This window comes from Sorex araneus, chromosome X, assembly GCF_027595985.1.
Source record: "Sorex araneus isolate mSorAra2 chromosome X, mSorAra2.pri, whole genome shotgun sequence".
Lineage (NCBI taxonomy): Eukaryota > Metazoa > Chordata > Mammalia > Eulipotyphla > Soricidae > Sorex > Sorex araneus.
In genome coordinates this window covers 373,005,994-373,026,931 of record NC_073313.1, presented here as the reverse complement: position 1 = coordinate 373,026,931, position 20,938 = coordinate 373,005,994, and the positions used below count along the sequence as shown (strand labels likewise).

Below are 20,938 nucleotides of genomic sequence, written 5' to 3'. Positions count from 1 at the left end.
GCCTCGGATGCCTGCTGGGGCCAGACACCCGGAGTTCAGGGAGAGCCGAAAGCATATGGATCAGCTCCCGGCTGCTCAGAGACGAGATTTACGTCTGCGGGAACTAATGCTTCACACGGTCTCTTGTGCCGGTGGGGTCGGGAGCTGCTGCTCCTCTCTGCTCTCCCAGGGGGACCACAAAGGGCAGGCGGGTGGGACCCCCCGGGACGGCCACCCCGGCACCCCCGAGCACGTGTTCCTCCCTTCAGCCTCTTGGGGCTGACGGCGCTCGGGGGACACTTGCAGAGCTGCTGGTCACTGGTCCCGGCACCGCTCGTCCCTCTGCCTTTGGCCAGTGTTTCAGAGCCGTGGGGGGGGGAGCAGGAGAGTCCAGCAACCTGGCGTGGCTGAGAGTTGTCAGGGCACTGCCCCCACCCCAAACCCAGCACGCAGGACACTGCCACCGCGTGTGTCGAGTGGGCAAGCGGAGACAGAGCCGGAGATCAGCCGTTAGCAAAGTATTGATTGAAAAATAGGACTCTTAGTAGGACACTAGGCGAACAGTTGATATGGGAGCCCTGAAGTGAGGCGCCAAAGAGAGCCAAGCGGGTGACACGGGCACCCGAACAGGAGTCAGGCAGCCGTCCAGGCGACCGATCGATTGATGTCGGGGCTAAAAATAAGCAGAGGCTCCCTCGATCGATCCCCCCGCATCGAGCGTCCTGTGTCACCGCTAAGTCCTGCCCCCAGACAGATGAACACACCCGCACCCCCGCCCCCGCCCGGGCTCACGGCAACCTCCCCCCCACCCCTCCCCGCCTCGCGACCCTGCCAGCCGGGCTCAGAGGGGCGCTGGGCGGGCCCAAGCCGGTCTGCCCGGTAGTGGACCCTGCACTTCGTCCCCACATTGCTGTGCTCTCCTGGACCCCGGGACTCCCGCCCTCCCCCACACTTCCCGGAAGGGCTGTGCTTCTCTCCCAGTGGGGGCTGCTCTCTCGGCCTCTGCTCCGTGCCCTCCTGGCACCGGCCTTCGAGAGCGATGCCCAGGCCCATCTCTGAGAGGCAGCCGCAGGGGCGGGGTCCTGGGGTGGGACTCCAGGCCTCCCCTCTGTGGGTGAGGAGTGGGGGTCGGTCCTGCACACTTGGTTCTGGCGCCCAGCCACGGCGAGTGCCCCCAGGGACCCCCCCAAGAGAGAGCAGAGGGCGGGGCCTCGGCGGGGAGCACCCCTGCAGGGCGGCCTCCCTGTCTCCCGCGGGAAACCATGCTCGCTCACGCCCTGCCTTGGGAGGCCGTGGCATGGGGGGGGGTCCCTGAGCCCTGCAGCCCCGGGAGGCCAGGCGTGGGGGGTCGGTGGGTCGCCAGCTCTCCCTGCCGTTGCCTGCATTCCTGCTTTTGCACATTTAGTACTTTTCCGGCTGGGCCAGAGCCCCTTCTCCTGCCCCGCCTGCCCCCACCTCAGGGGCCCTCGCAGCCAGGCCGGGCTGTCTCAGGGGCCCGTGCTGGCCGCTCTCCTGCTCTGCTGGGCACCGTGCCAAGGCAGGGGCCTCCGGGATGGCCGCGCTGAGCGGGCCCAGCAGCAGCCCCGTCCTTCCCGCCCGCCCCCGCCCTCCCCCCCGGTTGCCGAGACAGGAAATGCTGGCCGGGACCTGGAAGCATTCTGGGCTCAGCGGCTCCGGCCCAGACCTGCTCCCGGCGGGAGCACCGGCCTGGCTGCCCGCGCGGGGAGATAAGGAGCGAGGGAAGGACTCGGGGCCAGTGTGTGCACACGCGTGCGCCCGTACACCTACGCGGGCCAGCCTTGCACACGCGTGTGCACACGCGATGCAGACATGGGACAGGCACGGAACTGCAGGTGCGTGTGCATGTCTGCCGGTGCACGGCGTGTATGCATGCGTGTGAGGGAGGTGCTGAGGCAGGTGAGGAGGAGCGGGAGCCTGAGGGAGGAGCAGCAGGCGGCTGTCCCCCGAGGGCCCCGCCCTCCAGCAGGCTGGGCACCCGCAGGGATGCTCAGAAGCAGGGGGAAGCCGGGCGGGCGAGGGGGACCCCAGGGACACGGGAGGAGTTGTGGTGCGGGCCCCTACCTGCTCTGTGGCCCACGCTCGGTTCTTCGAGAGCGGCCCGGCCCCCCTGCTCCACACCGGGTCAGAGAGGGACGTGCCGGCCCCTCCTGGCCCCGTCAGAGCTCCCAAGGCAGGCAGCCCCTGGGCCCGGAGCCCCCCATCCCCTGCCGTCCGGGCGGGTGCTCCTGGGCCTCAGTTTCCCCCGCCCGGGGCTGGTGCTCAGGGGCTGGTGCTCAGGGCCTGGCGGAGAGGCTGCAGTGTGTTCTGGCCCATGCACGGACGGAGCCCGGGGCTGCTGGCGAGAGGACTGTGTGCACCCAGACTCCCTGCCTTGGGGACCCCTGCCAGGGGCCGGACAAGGAGTCACGGGCGCAGGCCGCAGAGCACACCCGCACAGCAGGCCGGGCCGGGCAGGCGGTTCGGGGAATTCTGCAAGTCGGAAAACCCCCGAGGGCTTCCCAAGAAAAAGGAACCGAATTTGGCATCTTCCCTGGGGACACGGGAACTGACCCAGACGGTGACCTCTGACCTCTTCCGCTCACTTCCTCCTCCCAGACTCTGGGGAGTGGAGCGGGGTGAGACGGGGCGGGGGTGGGTAGGAAGGGGGCTACTTGGGGTGAGGACGGCAGACAGGGGCCTGTAGGTGCTGGGTGTCAGCCCCCCACGGGCTGGGGGCGCCCAGGGAGCTGAGGGCAGCGCCCCCCCACCGCCAAGGCCAGGGGACAGGTGAGGGGGCACAGCAGGGCGGGGACAGTGCGCGAGGGAGCGGAGGGCAGCGCTGACCCTCTCACACCGGCCCGCCCGCCCCACCTCGGTCCTGCGCCGGGCGGGACACGCGCGCCCCCTGCCGGCAAAGGCCGGCGCGACGGCTGGTGTGGGCTGGCGCCCCGCGCCTGGATCCTCGGCCTGGACCTCGCCCTGGACCCCGCCCTGGACCCCACCCTGGACCCTCAGCCTGGACCCTCGGCCTGGACCCTCGGCCTGGACCCCGCCCTGGACCCCGCCCTGGACCCTCGGCCTGGACCCTCGGCCTGGACCCCGCCCTGGACCCCGCCCTGGACCCTCGGCCTGGACCCTCGCCCTGGACCCCACCCTGGACCCCACCCTGGACCCTCGGCCTGGACGCCGCCCTGGACCCCGCCCGCCCGCGCCCCCGCCCAGGCCGCCCTCCCCGCGGGGAAGGGTCCGAGCAGGTGGGCGGGGCGCAGCTGCACCCGAGGGACAAGCACTGTCCACGCCTGCCGAGTGGGCCCAGGGGGACAGCTGGGCGGGGCAGCCAGAGGGGATGCGGCGGGCAGGCGAGGGCCCGTGTCCCCTGTGTCGCGGGCCAGCCCGCCGCCGCCTCTGCGCGGCCCTGCAGGTAGGAAACCAGGGTCCAGCCCGCCGCTGCCCCGTGTCCACTCTCGGCTGACCTCTTCTCCACTGGCCGTTGATGTGTTATCACAAAAAAGGGCCGCGGGGCTCTGCCTCTCCCGCCGCCCGCGTTCAGCGGGGTAGGCTCACGCCGCCCCACCCCGGAGGTCAATGGCCATGGGCAGGCGAAGGAGGAACGAGGGCCAGGCTGGTGGGTCTTGGTTGCAGTTTGTTCCATTCCCGACTCCATTCCCCTCTGGGTCTCCTCCTGCTTCTCCCTCCCCCGTGGTACTTCATCCTCCTCCTCCATCTCCCTTCATCCTCCTTCTCTCTCTGGCCTCGGGTCTGGCCCCCCCAGCCCACTCTTACAGCCTGGTTAAATCCCCCAGCATGAGGGGTCGGGGCTTACACACAGGTGTGGTCACGTTTCTTTCCCTCAACGGATGCTGTTTCCAGGACAGATTCTTATCCAGCAAGACGACTGGCCTAAAGGTAAGTATGGGTGTGTTTCTCCTCCTTAGTCCAACAAACATATAAACAGTCATAATATTAATAATCTTGCATGGACACAGTAAGAGATACATTAAACTTGTAGAATTGCTCTCCTGGGGTCACCTCGATCTCAGACTACAGTGCTCAGGTCAGATTAGTCTTTCCTATCCCCAGCAGGGTCCTAGTCTCGTCGTTACTATTGGATCATGACAGCATTTGTCCATGACCATGCTCTCAACTTATAGTTGAGTATCGTGGCGCTTTGGCCTGGCCCATATCGATGCCAGGGTAGCTCACAGCTTGCCCTGGGTCCCTTCTGTCCCTCGTCAGGACCCTGCTTTTGGGGTGCTAGGAACTAAGGGCAACTGAGCCTCAAGTCGAGAAAGCAGATGCCCAGGAGTGAATAATATTTGAAGCCAATTAAATCCCAAGTTATAAAGCATAATGTTGACTGTCTTCCTGTGTCTATAAAAGGACATTGCTTTAAAATAGACTATTCAAAAGACACAAGGAGAGGAGAAGGGCAGTATTTCACTCATACATATGAAATCATGGATTTCTGAGGAATCTGACCTTACAAGTCAACAGAGTCTGATTAGGGGGAGAAGGTGATTGACCAGTGGGGGAAGAGAGCATGGAGAGGAGTTTACAGGTAAACGCAGTGGAATGGAAGTGCCTCGGGAGCACTGTGATAAACCTAATCTTCCTGTGGCAAGGGGAACAGGACATACCAATGTTGTCCTAACAGGTTTAGAGCTACATTCCAATAAACACAGAGGGATGGAGGTGCTCCAGGAGCACTGTGATGGGTGTTACCAGATAAACCTAAACTCTTTGTGGCAAGGGAGAAAGGATGAACCAATGACATCCTGCAGTTAGAGACCAGACTGTGGGCAGTTAGTCAGCTGGGGGCTGCTCCTGTCCCCGCCTCCCCCCCCCCCCGTTTGGCTGTCCTGCCCTGGCCACGTCACTCCTGGCCACCATGGACACTCAAAGGGGCGAGTCCAGCGAGATTCCGTCCTGGCTGAGACCCCCCCAAGGCCTCCTCACTGTGGTCACCACGGGCCCCGGGAGCTGGGTCATCCCCACCCTTGGCCGATCAGGCTGGACATCTCAAGGCTGGGCCCACTACAGTGTGGGGGGCTGGGGGGGCTGCAGGAATCCGCCCTCGGCTGGCCTTAAGGCACATCCCGCGGGGGAGGGGCAGGCGATGTCCAGAGAGTCTCCTGCGTCTCTCGGCCACTCAGGGACTCTGGTCCCCTGGCCATCGGGCTCACCTCAGTACCTTGAGCTGGACTGCGGCTCAGTGGCCTGGAACTCTGGGCTGTGGGCCTGGGCATCTGGGCACTGCCCGGGAGTCCCCCAGGAAGGAAGGATTTGGGGGCCCAGCACAAGGGAGGCTCGAGCTCCCCCTCCCGGCACGGGCGAGCCCCTACCTGGCCCCTGGCCAGGCCCTGGGGTCCCCACAGAGGCCGCGGGAAGATGACCACGGCCTGCGCCCAAGGACACGGAGGAGCGCCCCTCCTCCCACAGGCCCTCCTCCTGGTCGCAGGCTCTGCCTCCGCCTGGCCCGTGAGGCTCGGGCACCCTGAGCAGTGCTCAGGACCGAGCCGCGGTCCGCCCTGGGCAAGGCAGGCGCCTTCCCCTCCTGCTGTCTCTGCTGCCGAGCCCGAGAGTGTGGAGGGGACGGACAGATGGCCAGGACGGACAGGCTCCCCGCCAAGGTCTAGCAGGGGGGAGTAGCGTCCAGAGGGGAGGCAGGGCTGCTGTCGGAAGGTCGGAGCGGAGCCCGAGTCCGCCAGGTCGGGCCCCAGGACCAGCCTAGCACAGCTGCCGGGAAGCTGACAGACCCGCAGCCCGAGGGGCTCGGCCAGCAGCGGCCCGCAGGGAGGCCAGTGGCCAGTGTGGGTCACAGTCACCCCCAGGGGCTCCTGTCCAGCTAAGCCTGATGGTCCCGCGTGCCTTTGCGTGTGACAGAAACTGTGGAATGAAGCTGTGCCCGCGAGGGGGCAGGCGGGGGTGGACGGGAGACGGACACGGGTGGAGGGAGGCGCCCGGTGTGGGATGGCGTGTGACACTGGTGTGGGACCATATGTGGGCAACTTAGCAGGTCATGGGGCTACAATAAATAAGGAGAGTTTCACGGCCCGACCGGACAGGCGGTGGGATGGAGCGGGGACCCCGCAACCGAGTGGTGCTGAGCAAAGCCGGGGCCGGTTCCTTGGAAGGAGCAGGAGCGAGCCCTGGATTCTAGGGGGGAGGGCAGGAGGGGAGGGGGACAGAGGGCAGGAAGGACAGAGAGGTCAGCCCGGCCCCCGCCCAGCCAGGCACGTCCTTCCCGATGCAATGAAGGCACTTTGGGCAGAGAGAAGGGCTGGGACAGACAGGGGGACAGCAGGGCTGGGTGACAGCAGGGCTGGGGACAGGGGCGAGGGGCTGCGGGAGCGCCCGGTGGGAAGGCGAGGGGGCCCGTGACCCCGCTCAGCGCAGAGGGCCGGGCCGGGTCTGCGCAGCCTCCCGCCAGGGCCGGGTGTGACGGGAAGGAGTGGCCCTGGGAGCAGGCAAGGTGGATCCACTCGGGGGCACACGGACGGCCTGAGCTGTCCGGGTCCCCCTGCCTCCCCCGCCCCTCCAGCAAGGCTGGGTCCTGGGCACTCGCGGGCAGAAGCGTCAGCAGCAGCCCGGGGCGGTGTGCGCCCTGCACCCTCCGCGCCAAGGGTGCTGTCCTGGGCCCAGGGCCACTGAGGCTGTGGGGGACCCCTGGCCAGGAGCCAGTGCGGCCCCCCCCCGCAGGCAGGCCCTGTCCCTCAGGAGTAGGGAACTTGGCGGTTTCTGGCCGGACGGAGCGTCTGGCTGCAGCTGGGCCAGGGTGCGGGACACCAGCTCACAGCTGGCGGCCCCTGGGGCGCTCAGGGCCCTGCGTGGGGGCGGGCAGGGGGCGGCTGCCTGTGGGTGCGAGGGCTCCAGGCAGGCGGAGACGCGGGACACAGGTGCCGGCTGGGGCCCGCCCACGGCTGGAGCAGGCAGGGAAGACAAGCTCCCGGGGAAACTGAGGCCCAGCCCGCGGTCAGTGGCGGCTCCCTCCTCTCCTACCACAGGGTGGGGACGAAACGTGCTGTGGGGGCCGGGCAGAGCGTGCGGGGGCTCCCTCAGGGGTCCCTGAGCACCGTGTGGGAGACCCCCACACCCAGACACGTGCCCAGGAGAGGGGCCGGCCGGGGCCGCAGGACACAGAGGCCCTGGGAGCCGGGCCTGCAAGACTCAGGGCGAGGCCGGCGCCTGCCCACCAGCAGGTCCCGCATCTCCTTCCCAGGGGTCACTGAGTCTGCTCGCCCCCATGGCCTGAGGGTCAGGACAAGGGCCCTGGGGAAACGCCCCTTTGGGCCCCGGCCTGGGGGTCACTCCCCGCATAAGGGGCCAGCACGGTGGCCCAAGGCCAGGCAGGGGGCGGCCGGTCCTGGGCACTTGCTCCATCCAACCACCAGGTGGCGACACCGCTTCAAACAAGCCGGACCACCGGGCCCACGACCTGCATCTTGGGGAGCGGGTGCCGGGGCGGGGTCGCCCTCTGACCCTCAGACTCTGGAGCAGCCGCACTGCAGCCCCCAGCCCCCAGATCCAGACTGGGCAGGTCCCCAGCCCCGCTGACCACTGCCCATAAGGGAACCCCGAGCTCCTGTACCCCGAGACCCCCGCCTGCGCCCCCCCGCCCCCACTCCCCACCGCCACCTCCCCCTCCCCCTGAGGCATCCAGAAGCTCGAAGTCGCTGCCTCGCCCACCGGTGCCACCATGTTCCCGCCCCCTCCCCGTGCCTGGAGCCAGCTCCCTGGGAACGAGGCTCGGGCCGTCCCTCAGCTATGGGGAAACTGAGCCGGGGCAGTGCCCATGGCCACGGCTCAGGGGAGTGGGCGCTCAGCAGCCGCCCTGGGACTGAGGGTCCCACGTCCTACCCAAGCCCAGACCCCTGAGCTGCTGGCCCGACGCTCTTCCTGCTGCTGCGGCCCGGGCATGTCTCTCTGGAGAGAGGACGGACGTGGTGGGGCAGAGATGTGGAGATCTTGTCCGTCCGTGCATCTGTCCCTCCGTCTGCCTGTCCGTCCTTCCCTCTATTCGTCTGTCTGTCCGTCTGTTCATCCGTCGGTCCCTCTATTCGTCTGTCTGTCCGTCTGTTCATCTGTTCGTCCCTCTATTCGTCCATCCGTCTGTCTGTCTGCCTGTCTGCCCATCTTTCCCTCTATCCATCCATGCATCCGTCTGTCTGTCTGTGACCCCCACAGGGACTCTGACGGTGCAGCCGGAGCTCAGGGAGGGGTTGGGGTCCCGAGATGGCCCTGCACCCCCCCAGCCTCCCACAGGCCCCTTCTCTCCCCCTCATGGAAAGGCCCTGGCTCGGGTGCGGCTTCCCCCCGGGGTGTGCCCCGACGTGGCTGCGGGTATGTGGGTGACGGGGTGGGTGAGAGGGCAAGGCTCCCCTCCCCGCACCCCTGGGCTCCCGCTCGTGTCCCATGGTGGCCCGGGGGTGCGTGCGGGGCTGGCGGGAGAGCGACAGGAGGAGCAGAGGTGGCCACACCGTGGTCAGCAGGGGCAGGAGGACATGGGGTGCCCGGGGCGAGAGGGAGAAACCATCAGGGCAGTGCCCGAGCCTGCAGGGGTGCTGGAGGGGGGAAGGTGGGAGGAGGGTCCCTGGGACGGGCAGGGGAGGGGAGGCACCCCCGGCCCCTATTCTGGACGGGGAGGGTCTGCATGGCAAGGGCGGGGTCCCGGGGGGGCAGGAAGCCCCGCCCAATCAGGGTGGTCCCGCAGCCTGGCTGAGGAAGGACCAGGGGCCCGGGGTTCCCTGAGGAGAGACAGGCCCGGGCGACAGCCCCTGCAGGACTCGGTCACTGGCCGTCCCGTCCGTGGCGGAGCCCCGGGACACGCATGATGCTTCTTACCTGACATGCGACACGGGCCGTGGCTCCTGCGCTGGGCGGCCCCACGGCGAGTGTGCGAGGAGCCTTCTGAGCCTGCGGGACACTCGCCACCACTCGGGAGGGCAGAGGACGGGGGCGCCGGACCCCCACGCGGAGGGCCGACGTCTGCCGTGGCTCTGATCCGGCAAGCGCAGGGCTGGAGCTCGGCTGGGCTTGGGGACGGGGCGCAGGGGGCACCCAGGGGCGGGGGGCAGGCTGCCCCTGCTCCAGCCCCCAGAGACTCTGCTCTCCCTTCAGAGTGTCGGGCAGGCGTGGACACCCGCCCGAGAGCCCAGACCCCGCCGGGCTTCCCCCGCCCCCCGCTGCGGGCTGAGGAGGGGCAGCAGGTGCGGGAGGGGCATGGGGGGGCCCACCCCCTGCTGCACGTGGCCTGTAGGGCCTCGGCGTACCTGGGCGGGGTCCTCCCAGGGCCACTGGCCTGGCTTCCCGGAGCCGGGGTCTCTGCAACCTCCTCTCGCCCCCGGACCCTCCTGTTGGCTTGGGCGCACAGGGGTGTCCCCACCCCCAGGTACTTCCATCTGCCCTGCCCAGGCCCCAAGCTGGCGGCCCTCGTGCCAGCCCGACTCCCAGGAGCTCAGGACCAAGCAGGACAGGTCAGAGCTGGGCTGGCAGGAGACGGGTGCTCCCGGGGGAGGTGGGTGCTCGCCCGGGAAAGGGGTGATCGGGGAGGTGGGTGATTGGGGAGGTGGGTGCTCACCCGGGAAAGGGGTGATCGGGGAGGTGGTGCTCCTGGAGGGAAGTGGGTGCTTCAGTGAGGGAGCGTGTGTCCGCAGGGGAGGTGGGTGAGCCTGGGGGAGGGGAGTGGGTGCTCCCAGGAGAGAGCTGGTGCTCCGGGGAGGGTGACAGGGTCCCAGCTGCTGGGGCTCTTGTCAGCAGCAGCCACCCGGGACCCTGCTGAGGCCAGGCCCCCGCCGCGGTGGCCCCTGGGGGCCACAAAACAGAGTAGGCACAGGCGGGGGGTGGGGTGGGGTGAGGAGCCCCCCTCTGCTGGGCCTGACTTGGGGTGACCCCAGCGCTGGCGCAGGGGCGAGGACACCAGCTTCTCGGGACAGGGCTCGGGGGTTCCTGCTCCGGCCGCCCCCTCTGCGGCTGGGACCCGCTTCTCACCGCACCGCTGTGCCGGAAGGCGCAGCTGCCCCGCAGCCCACGGGCCGGGAGACGGGTCAGGCCGGTTCTGGTGGTCTTCATCAGCACGGAGGCCTGGACAGGGAGACAGGACGGCGCAGGGAGAGGGGGCACTGTGTGACTCAGTGTGAGCGACTCTGTGTGTGTGTGTGTGTGTGTGTGTGAGTGTGGGTGTGACGGAGTATGTGAGTGAGGTTGTGTGAATGAGTGTGTGTGTGTGTGTGTGTGTGTGAGTGTGGGTGTGACGGAGTATGTGAGTGAGGTTGTGTGAATGAGTGTGTGTGTGTGTGTGTGTGAGTGTGGGTGTGACGGAGTATGTGAGTGAGGTTGTGTGAATGAGTGTGTGTGTGTGTGTGTGTGTGTGTGTGTGTGAGAGAGAGAGAGAGAGAGTGAGGGGAGAGGGCGCCTCCTACCCTCAGACCTTTGTCCCTGGTCCAGGGTTCAGGGTCAGGAGTAGGGCTGACCTGGGCTCCTGTCCTGTGTCCTCTGCCTCGTGGCCGGGCCTGTGTCCTGGGTTTGTGTCCTGGTTTCCGTCCCGGACGTCCTATCTGAGAATCCATGAGCCCCCCATGAGAGCTGGGACCCCCTGCAGGCCCTGTGTCCACTGAGCCCACGAGGCTGTGCCCTGCGGCCTGCGGTGGCTGGCCTTCTCCCTCCCGCTCTCCGTGCCAGAACAGGGCAGAGGCCGTGGAGGGTGAGGGCCGGGAGCACCTTCTCAGAGCCCTGGGGAGCACTGGAGGCTGAGCCTTCCTGCCCAGCAGTGGGGGTGTTTCCCTCAGCCGCCCCCCTTCCTGTCTCTTTGAGGGGCTTTGAGGGGCTCTCAAGCGTCTCCTTCCAGCCTGCTGCGGACCCTGGAAGCCCAGAGGAGAGAGGCAGCAGGCCTGGGTCTGGCTGTGGGCAGTGGCCACATCCTGGTCAGCCCGGTGGGGTCCGGAACTTCCCTTCAGAATGGAGCCCCCGAGGCTGGGCCGTGTCAGCGGCGGTCTGGGCCTGGGGTCCGCAGGGGGGCAGAAGGGCGCAGGCTGTGGGGTCCCACCCTGGCGCCAGACCCCGAGGGTCCTCTCAGGTCGTCCAAATCCCCCCAAGGGGGTCCTGCTGGGGGGGCTTGTGGGAGGGGCCGAGGGCCCCATGGGGGCTGGGGGTGATCTCAGAGCACACACGTGCCTCCCACATGCTCCTGGTTCCGTGGGATGTGCTGACTTGGCAGGAGCGCGGCCTGGGCCACATGTGGCGGGCGGGCAGGCCCCCCCAGCCCCCAGCACGGCGTCTCTCTGCACGTTGAAAGTAAACATCTGGCCACATCTGCAGCGCCCAGAATAAACCGAGAGCTAACAGGAGGCGTCTGCGACCACACTCGCCCGCGGCAGCCAAGGCCGGGGGGCAGGCCGCTGCGTGGGCCTGGAGGGGCGGGAGGGAGGGGCCGGCCGGCCGGGCTGGCGCGGGGTCAGCACGGGGGCGACTGTCTCGGCCTCAGGCTGCAGGCGGGTGACTTGGTGACACTCGGTGACAGCTGGGAGGAGCGGGGCGAGGGCGTGGGAGCCGAGGGGCAGCAGATGCGGCAGGGGGCCGCCCCGGGGCTGGGCTCGTGGCCCGGGTCCTGCCCAGCCTCTGTGCATCGCGAGCCTGTTTCCAGGCCGGGGCGAAGCCCAAGGAGCAGGCGCAGCTCAGACGCCAGGACCTGGCCGGGGCCCGGGGACCCCACCGCCAGGCAGCCCTCAGCCTGCAACCCACCGGCTCTCATCCGTTTCCTTTCACTTACCCCGTGTTGCTCTCATCCTTTCATTCACCAGTCTTTGATGCTCCCGGTGGCGCTCACTCCCAGATCTGATCACTCCTGGCTCCCAGCAGTGCTCCAGGCTGACTCCTGGCTCTGTGCTCAGGCCCGACCCTGAGCTGGCGATTGAGCCCAGCGTGGCCGAGTGCTTTCCTCGATGTTCTCCTGTCCACCCCCTCGTGGGTGAGTGCCCCTCTCTCCTGGCGTGTGGGGCGGGGGCGCGGGCTGCAGACACGCCCCGCTGGGCCCGTGGGGTCTCTGGGCACTGCTGGGCACAGACCCAGCAGCGTGCCGGGGGCCTCCCCACACAGTGCTCCTGGCAGGGCAGCTGGCCCTGAGCTCGCAGCACCCGCCTGAGGCTGCTCTGTGGCGTCTTTCCCGGAGCCTCCCAGAGGCTTTTAGGACAAGCTGGGAGGTGCTGACCTCGCGCCCGCAGGGCTGTAACCCTGAGCCCACAGGGCGGCGACCCGGGGTGCCAGGTTCCCACAGCGGCCAGCGCACGACACGCGGTCAGAATGCGGAGAAAAGTGCCCCATTTTCTGGAGAAATGTCTGCGCCCTGCCCCGGGGGCCCTGTGAGCAGCAGGCCGGGCGCCCTCGCACGGTTTCCCTCCCGCTCCCTCACGGCCGGCTCGCACGGTGCCATCTCGCTCCAGGGCCCCGCCCAGGCCGTCACCGGATGCCCGGGAGGACCCCTGCAGGGCCGGGAACACACCCATTCACACTTTCTAGAAGCCTCCATCACCCCGCACCGTGCCTGCTCCAGACACCCAGCAGCCGACCTGGGAAAGGGATAGAGCGCCAGCACGGGGGACCCACCCCGAACCCGCCACCGCCACCCTCACCCTGCTCCGTGAGGCCGCTGTGTCCCGCAGGCTCAACATTTCAGGGGCCTCCAGGGGCCCCCAAGGCCCGCAGTGCTCTCGGCCCTGGCATGGGAGTGGACAGGAGGAACCTGGGGCTTCGATCTTGATCCTTCATCAGCAAGTCGGAAAATATGGGGGAGCCACGAGGTGCCAGGCTGGGGGGGGGCAGTGTCCGCGGGGGCCTGAGCTCAGTGCACGTGCCTTTCTCAACGTGTGGAGAGAGAAGACGCGTAATGATGAGGCTGGGAGAGACCGTCAGGGGGAGCAGGTGTCTGTGGTGTGAGAGACATGGGGGGGAGCAGGTGTCTGTGGTGTGAGAGACATGGGGGGGAGCAGGTGTCTGTGGTGTGAGAGGTGTCGGGGGAGCAGGTGTCTGTGGTGTGAGAGACATGGGGGGGAGCAGGTGTCTGTGGTGTGAGAGACGATGGGGGGGCAGGTGTCTGTGGTGTGAGAGACAGTCAGGGGAGCAGTTGTCTGTGGTGTGAGAGACGGTCGGGGGGGAGCAGGTGTCTGTGGTGTGAGAGACAGGGGGGAGCACGTGTCTGTGGTGTGAGAGGCGTTGTGGGGGGAGCAGGTGTCTGTGGTGTGAGAGACATGGGGGGGAGCAGTTGTCTGTGGTGTGAGAGACGGTGGGGGGGAGCAGTTGTCTGTGGTGTGAGAGACGGTGGGGGGGGAGCAGGAGTCTGTGGTGTGAGAGACGTCGGGGGAAGCAGGTGTCTGTGGTGTGAGAGACGGTGGGGGGGGAGCAGGTGTCTGTGGTGTGAGAGACGGTGGGGGGGGAGCAGGTGTCTGTGGTGTGAGAGACGGTGGGGGGGGAGCAGGTGTCTGTGGTGTGAGAGACGGTGGGGGGGGAGCAGGTGTCTGGTGTGAGAGACGGTCACGGGGGGGAGCAGGTGTCTGTGGTGGGAGACTGTCGAGTGAGCAGGTGTCTGTGGTGGGAGACTGTCGAGTGAGCAGGTGTCTGTGGTGGGAGACTGTCGAGTGAGCAGGTGTCTGTGGTGGGAGACTGTCGAGTGAGCAGGTGTCTGCAGCCGTCGTACCCAGAGTTCCAGTACACATGTAGTTTCACTTACATACCAGGTGTGTGTCTCACTGACATGCCGGGCGCGTGTACAAGGTCACTTACTGGGACCAGGAGGACCAACAAAGGCCACAGGGGACAGTGAGGGGCCACGGGACAGTGAGGGGCCACAGGGGACAGTGAGGGGCCACAGGGGACAGTGAGCGGACACAGGACAGAGGGGACACAGGGGACAGTGAGGGGACACAGGGGACAGTGAGGGGACACAGGACAGAGGGGACACAGGGGACAGTGAGGGGACACAGGACAGAGGGGACACAGGGGACAGTGAGGGGCCACAGGGGACAGTGAGGGGTCACAGGGGACAGTGAGGAGCCACAGGACAGAGGGGACACAGGGGACAGTGAGGGGACACGAGACAGTGAGGAGCCACAGGACAGAGGGGACACAGGGGACAGTGAGGGGACACGAGACAGTGAGGGGTCACAGGGGACAGTGAGGGGCCACAGGGGACAGTGAGGGGCCACGAGACAGTGAGGGGTCACAGGGGACACAGCAGGCTTCTTAGGAGGGTCCTGGTGCCTCTCCTGGCACAGTTGGGGCCTGGGGTCTCGTGTCCGGGTACAGGGTCAGGAGTGAGGATTGACGACCTGTGGGGTGGGTGGGCCTCCGACGCCCCCGTCCTGTTCTCGGCCTTCCCTTCCGGTGCCTCGGGGGTCCCCTTCCCCATGGCACAGGGCTGGGCGTGGGCAGCTGCCCCGGAGCCCTGTCCAGGCCGGGTGGCCAGTGGGATAAGGCCAGCCTGTCTGACCAGGCCCCGCTGCGTAGGTTCCAGACCATGTGACCCGTGAGTGCGGGACGGTCAGCCGCAGTGGGGAAGTGGGGCAGGAGTGTCCAGGGAGCAGGGAGAGCGGCTGGGCGGGCAGCGGCACGAGGCCTCCCCCTGGGTGCAGTGCAGATGCCCCAGCAGGCGGTGACCAGCCCGAGGGGTTAAGGTGGACATTCTGGGGGCTCCCGGGTCTGTGGGCCGTGGGGTGGGCCGGGGTCTTTGGGCCGTGGGGTGGGTGGGCCCGGGTCTGTGGGCCGTGGGGTGGGCCCGGGGTCTGTGGGCCGTGGGGTGGGTGGGCCTCGGGGTCTGTGGGCCGTGGCTCCACTGGGCAGTGCCGTGCTCTGTGTGGACGCCCGTGTCCGAGTCCCTACCCGTCCCCACAAGAATCCTGCATGAAGCGTCTTTATTCACGGATGTTTTCTTTTTTTACAAAAATAAACATTTAACGAACAGGAAGTACAAAAGCTCTGGGTACAGCCTGGGCACGGCCGCGTGGCTTTCACTGAAAGCAAATGGGCCAGCAGGCCGCCCGGCTCTCGGCTCAGTCACGCCTCCGCCCGCCGGCCCAGTCCCCGTCCATGCGCTGGCCAGGGGCCCCGCAAGCGGGAGCAGCTCCGCAGGGCGGGCGGGGCCTGAGGCGGGCAGCCCTGGGCGGCGTGATGCCCCCGGGTGGCGTCTGGCCTGCCCGCCTGGAGCGACTCACATTTCACATCGGCTTATTGCACCTTGTCTGGGCCCCTCGAACGCCCAGGGTGTCCGCAGGCCACCAGCCTGCTGCCTGGGTGCCCGGGTCAGCCAGAGGCCCGCACGTATGTGGTCTTGTTGGCGTCGGGCACCACGTGATTCCATCCCGTCTTGAAGAACACCAGCTGCCGGCCTGGCACGGGCGAGAGGGCAGTGAGTGGCGCCCAGGCAGACCCGCCCCCGCAGGACCCCCGGGGCCCACCTGTCCAGGTCGTCTGGTTGGTGAGCACGAAGGCCCGGCACTGGGCATGGCCGTCACAGACGCGTGTGGCCTCGGCCACGTCGAACACGGACAGGAGGCAGCCGTCGTGGCGGTAGGAGGGCCAGCAGCGGTAGTCCTCCCCGGGGACCGCCCTGCCGTCCAGGCGCCGGTACTCTGGGGGTGCACAGGCCTGAGCGCCCGGCCCTGGGCCCGCCCCCTGCCAAGCCCAGTGCTGCCGGGCGGGTGGGGGAGGGGGCTCTTTGGGTCTGTATAAGCTTCTTCTGCAGACATGTATGTCTGTACACATGTGCGCACATATGTGCATTTTCACGAGGATGGCTACATGCATGTGGCCGCACGTGATCATGTGACCACTGTTTGACTACATGTGTGGACATGCATGTGCAACAGGATCATACGGATCATACACGTGGACGTGTGTGTGCACATGTGCTTGTCTATATGCGTAACTGTGCAGGCATGTATGTGTTCTTGTACACGACTACAGGCACATACACATGGGCATGGGACATGTGGGGGTGTGCAGGGATGCACACATGTCCATATGTGTACATGACTGCATGTGTGCTGTCTGCAGGCATACACACGTGTACGTGTGCATGTATGTGTGTGCATGTCTGGGACTCAGTGGTCTGGGCCCGCCACCCGCCTCTCAGGCCCTCCGGTGCCCCTGGGCCCAGTGCGGGGCAGAGCCAGGGCCCCTTCGCCACCCTCCAGCCTGGTGTGGGCCGTGACCCGGGCGGGCTCCGCAGGGCCGCGGGGAGCCGGGGACCGTGCAGAGCCCGCCATGCCGCGCCCGCCCTTCTCCAGAGGGAGGCCAAAGTCCAGCGTGATTTACTGCCCGGAAACTGGCCCTCGGGGACAGCCGGCCATTGTTCACCTCGTTAAACTTTATTCCCGCCTAACTAGCCCCCCAGCCCAGCCCGCACAGGCCTCGTCCCCGCTGGGATTCCCCGAGCCTCCGCCCGTGAGGGGCCAGGACGGCGGAAACTGCTGGTCCTGGTCCCCGCAGGAGCGGAGGAGCTGGGGAAACTGAGGCCCAGGGTGTGAGCGGCTCTCCCAGGGGTGGGCGGGCCCCACACTCACCGCTGGCCCGGGGCTGGGCGCTGTCCTGCAGGTACTGGCCACTGCGGTAGAGGTGCAGCACCGTCTCCAGCTGCGCCAGCGTCTCGGCCGCCCCCCAGGCCAGCTCTCCTGCGGACAGGAGGCTGCGTGTCAGGCCCCGACGCGCACGGGCCCACCCGGACCCCGGGGAGGTTGGGGGGCCTCACCTGTGGCGTTCACGATCCTGTCCAGCAGGGGCCGCAGAGCGGGCGGGGCGCTGTGCGGCAGGAGGTACGTGAAGAAGAACCTGTGACGCAAACCGGCCGGGCTCAGACGGGCCCTCCGGGAGCCCCTCACACACTCACGGGGCCAAATGTGGGACCACCCCAGCACTTCTCACCCCCACCCCTGCTGACCTGGGCCACTGCGGCCCAGAGCTGGGCCCCGGGCAGCAGAGGGCAGGGATGAGGTGGGGCTGGGAGGGCAGGGCTGGGGCTTGCAGGGGCAGGGTTGGGAGGGCAGGGCTGGGGCTTGCAGGGGCAGGGTTGGGAGGGCAGGGCTGGGGCTGGGAGGGCAGGGCTGGGGCTTGCAGGGGCAGGGCTGGGAGGGCAGGGGCAGGGCAGGGAAGGCAGGACTGGGGCTGAGAGGACAGGGCTGGGGCTTGCAGGGGAAGGGCTGGGGCTTGCAGGGGCATGGTTGGGAGGGCAGGGCTGGGGCTGGGAGGACAGGGCTGGGGCTTGCAGGGGAAGGGCTGGGGCTTGCAGGGGCAGGGCTGGGGCTTGCAGGGGCATGGTTGGGAGGGCAGGGCTGGGGCTGGGAGGGCAGGGGCAGGGCTGGGAAGGCAGGACTGGGGCTGAGAGGACAGGGCTGGGGCTTGCAGGGGCAGGGCTGGGAGGGCAGGGGCAGGGCAGGGGGGCAGGGCGGGTGCCGAGCTGGAGGCTATTTTGAGACTCCTCCAGCTGCCGCCCCTCCCCCCCTTTCCCTGGCTATTTTCGGCCCGGCCGCCCCTGCGCCCTCCTGGCCCGAGCCCACCTGTAGGCGTTGTAGAGGTTCCGCTTCTCGTTCATGCCCTGGCAGCGGCCCTGGGCCGAGCAGGCCAGGCTGAAGTTCCTGGCAGGGAACTCGAGCGTGCAGTCGGCGCTGCTGGCGCACGGCGTCTCGTCCACGCGCGCGTCGTCCAGGTCCGTGACCTTGAGCTCCCCGTCCACCAGCACGAACTGCCGTGGCCGGAAGTCCAGCAGCGTGACGGAGCCCAGCGGGGAGTGCGCCAGGTGGTAGAGCAGGCGGCCCAGGCTCAGGCAGACCTGGGGGCGCACCGCACGGGGGTCTCAGCGCCCTCCCCAGGGTGCCCGTGCCCCGACCCCCCGCCGGCCCGGCCGCCTCACCCGGAAGCGGTCCTCCCAGGCGGCCTGCAGCAGCTGGATCATCTCCACGGGGGCGCCCAGCTCCGTGATGGTGGTCAGGGTGTTGGGGATGTCCTCGCTGTCCTGGTAGCAGTAGCCGTAGAGCTGGGGGCAAGGGAGAGGGCGCTGTAGCCTCGCACAGTGCACACCCCGTCAGGGTTTCCGCGCAGTGCACACCCCTCAGGGTTTCCGGTCAGCGGCCAAGGCGCCGCGTCCTCTCCTGCGAGCAGGGCCCGGAGGGGCCAAGCTACGGCCACAACGTGACCGAGAGAGCTGGCGGGCGGCAGCCTGCAGGCCGCCGGGGGGACCCCGAGGCCGACCTGGGGTGGGCTGAGGCTGCGATTCCCGAGGGCTCGGCCTGCCCCCGGCCCGCGGCCCCCACGGCCTCTCCGGCCAGCAGCGGCCACCACCCGGGCGGCCTCCCGGCACCCTCCAAGCAGGGCCTGCGAGGGTCAGCCCAGGCTGTGGTCCCTGCCGGAGTCGTTACACAGCCGGAGGTCGTTAACCGCCCTGTTAACGAGGTATTAATCAACACGCCTGGGGGAGAGAGAGACCCCTGACCCGAGCCTGGAAGGAGGGAGGGGCAGCGAGCCTGGCTGGGAGGGGAGCCGTGCCCTCTGACCCCGGCCCCGGGGTGCCTGCAGGGCGTGGGGGCTCACAGCCCGCTGCCTGGAGTGGGGGGGGAGTGGGCCCGGCCCCTCCCCCCACACCTCCCCCGCCAGGAAGCAAAGGCTCCTGCGGGGCCAACATCACTTCCAGTTCCCCCCGCCGGACACTTCCTGTCGCAGCGTCCTTGGCGGCAGGGCGGGGGGATGCGGGCTGGGGGTCAGGGGAAGAGGGAGGCTGCCCCGCGAGGCGCGTGCCCTGGCGGACACCCACGGGGATCCCCCTGGGCTGGGGAGGGGCCCGGGTGCTAGCTGGTGGACTTTCTGCTCCACTTGTGTTGGGCAGGGCTGGCCCAAAGGGAGGCCGCGCACTGAGGGGTCAGCGGGCCTCCAGCAGGCCGGGTCCTGCTCGGCTCACGCCCTTCCCCGGCCGCCTGAAACACAGCCCACACGCCAGCACTTCCAGAAAGTTCCCCGAGCGCCGGGAAGTGAGGGGAACAAGACGCTCCGCGGAGAGCAGGCCACGTAACCCAACAGGCCACGTAACCGGCTGACGTGCTAGCGCGGGGTGTCCTGGGCCCGCTGCGCCCGCGGCCCGGCCTGCCAGAGCCGTGCCCGGGGCCTGCGGGGTGCTGGCCCCAGTGGCACGGCATATAAATAGCCCCTCTGGCCCGTGGCCCATGCTCAGGGCCCGCCCGAGCCTGGGTGGCGAGGCCCTGGGTTCCGGGTCCTCTCTGTGGCGTGTGTGGGCTGGGGCGAGCGGCGTGGGCACCCCACGATCCAGGGCCCTGGGCAGCCCCCTTAGGTCTGTGCTGGGAGCTGGCCTGCGGGGGCGCCTGGGGGTCAGAGGAGGGTGGGCCGGGCAGTGCCGGAGCCGCTCACACGGGCAGGCGGCGGCCGTCTGCGGGGTCCCCGGGGCTGGCTGCACCTCCGCCAGCCTCTCGGCCCCATCTGTGGGGATGGGGACAGCGATGGCCCCTGAGGCCCCCGCGCGTCCGGGCAGCGGGGAGCCTGAGGAAGGCCCAGGGGTCAGTCCCCAGGGCTGGCCTCCTCCCAGCCGCCCAGTCCCAGAGCTCCAGGATAGGGCGGGTGTGGCCAGGAAAGGCCTGTCTGACCCTGCCGAGCCCAGCACGGTGCTGTCTGGTGGAGGGGGGGTGTGGGCACCCAAGTCCAGCAGCATAGGGGGTCCGCCTGTCACGCCTGGGGGCTCCAGCCCGTGTGCAAAGCCTTTGCCCACAGTGGAAGCCGTCACTGGCCCTGCGCCTGGGGTCACCCAGGCGGCCCCGAGTCTGGGGTCCCTCGCAGGCCCTGAGCCTGGGGTCCCTCGGGCCAGCCCTGACTCTGGGGTCACCCAGGCGGCCCCGAGCCTGGGGTCCCTCGGGCCAGCCCTGACTCTGGGGTCACCCAGGCGGCCCTGTGCCTGGGGTCCCTCGGGCCAGCCCTGACTCTGGGGTCACCCAGGCGGCCCTGAGCCTGGGGTCACCCAGGTGGCCCCGAGCCTGGGGTCCCTCGGGCAGGCCCTGACTCTGGGGTCACCCGGGCGGGCCCTGACTCGGGGGACTTGGGGCGGCCCTGACTCTGGGGTGACCAGGGCTGGCCCTGACTCGGGGCCCCTCCGGCCGCCTGCCTCCTCCCCCCTCCCCGGGCCGCCGGGGCAGGGAGCGGCCGTGCGCCCGCGCGTCCCCCTACCTGCAGCACGTTGGGGTGGCGCAGCCGCTGCAGCAGCACCATCTCCTTGAGCAGCTTGTGGGCCGCGAGCCGGTAGCAGCCCCGCCGGGCCCCGAACTCGCGCACGCAGCTGCCCAGGTCGTGGCCGCCGAAGTCCACCGCCTTGAGCGCCACGGCGGCGCCGCCGGGCAGGCGCGCGCGGTACACGGCCTTGGTGTAGCCCGAGCCCACGTACTGCGCGCCCGACACGTTGCGCAGCGCGGCGCAGCCCAGGCGCGGCCCGGGGCCCGCGTGTCCGGCCGGGGCCAGCGCCAGGTCCATGAGGCGGCGCCGCTCGGGCCGGCCGCGCGCGAAGCGCTGCACCTCGTCGTAGCGCGCGCGGATGCGGCGCGCCAGCTCGGCGGGGCCCGGGGCCGGCTCGGAGCCGGGGGCCAGCAGCGCGGCCAGCACGGAGCCCAGCAGGAAGGCGGCCAGCACGCCCGCCGCGGCCGCCCGCCGGCGCCGCATCGCCACCCCGGCCCGCACGCCGCGCGGGCGGCCGGACACTGCCCGGCCCGCCCCGCCTTATAGGGCCGCGCCCCGCCCCGGCCCGCCCCGGCCCGCCCCGGCCCGCCCCGGCCCGCCCCGGCCCGCCCGGCCCGCTCGGGGGCGGAGCCGCTAACGGGGCCGGCGCGGGGGCGGCACCTGCGGCGCGTGGGCCGGGCGGTCAGCGGCGGGTCAGCGGCCCCCGGCCCGGCGCCCGGCGCGGGGGGGTCCCGGGCGCGGCCCGCGCCCCGCC

The 20,938-nt window shown here is 69.1% G+C and overlaps 1 protein-coding gene across 1 annotated transcript; it reads right to left on the bottom strand.

The window, feature by feature from the left end:
- Positions 1 to 14,859: 14,859 nt before the first annotated feature.
- Positions 14,860 to 20,706, bottom strand: PKDCC (protein kinase domain containing, cytoplasmic). The gene is made up of 7 exons (XM_004616086.2): positions 20,182 to 20,706; positions 17,870 to 17,992; positions 17,517 to 17,788; positions 16,712 to 16,791; positions 16,527 to 16,634; positions 15,420 to 15,593; positions 14,860 to 15,350 (listed from the first exon to the last, which is right to left on the bottom strand). Exons 1-7 carry the CDS (start codon positions 20,665 to 20,667, stop codon positions 15,265 to 15,267), a joined length of 1,329 nt encoding a protein of 442 aa, XP_004616143.2. The 5' UTR covers positions 20,668 to 20,706; the 3' UTR covers positions 14,860 to 15,264.
- Positions 20,707 to 20,938: the final 232 nt, after the last annotated feature.

Excerpts from the sequence above, each read along its gene's own strand:
- PKDCC (XM_004616086.2), bottom strand. The coding sequence starts at position 20,667 with ATGCGGCGCCGGCGGGCGGCCGCGGCGGGCGTGCTGGCCGCCTTCCTG. Across the intron at positions 17,789-17,869 it reads CCTGGGAGGACCGCTTCCGG|GTCTGCCTGAGCCTGGGCCG; the intron begins GTGAGGCGGCCG and ends GTGCGCCCCCAG. Across the intron at positions 15,594-16,526 it reads CGCCCAGCCCCGGGCCAGCG|AGTACCGGCGCCTGGACGGC; the intron begins GTGAGTGTGGGG and ends GTGCACCCCCAG.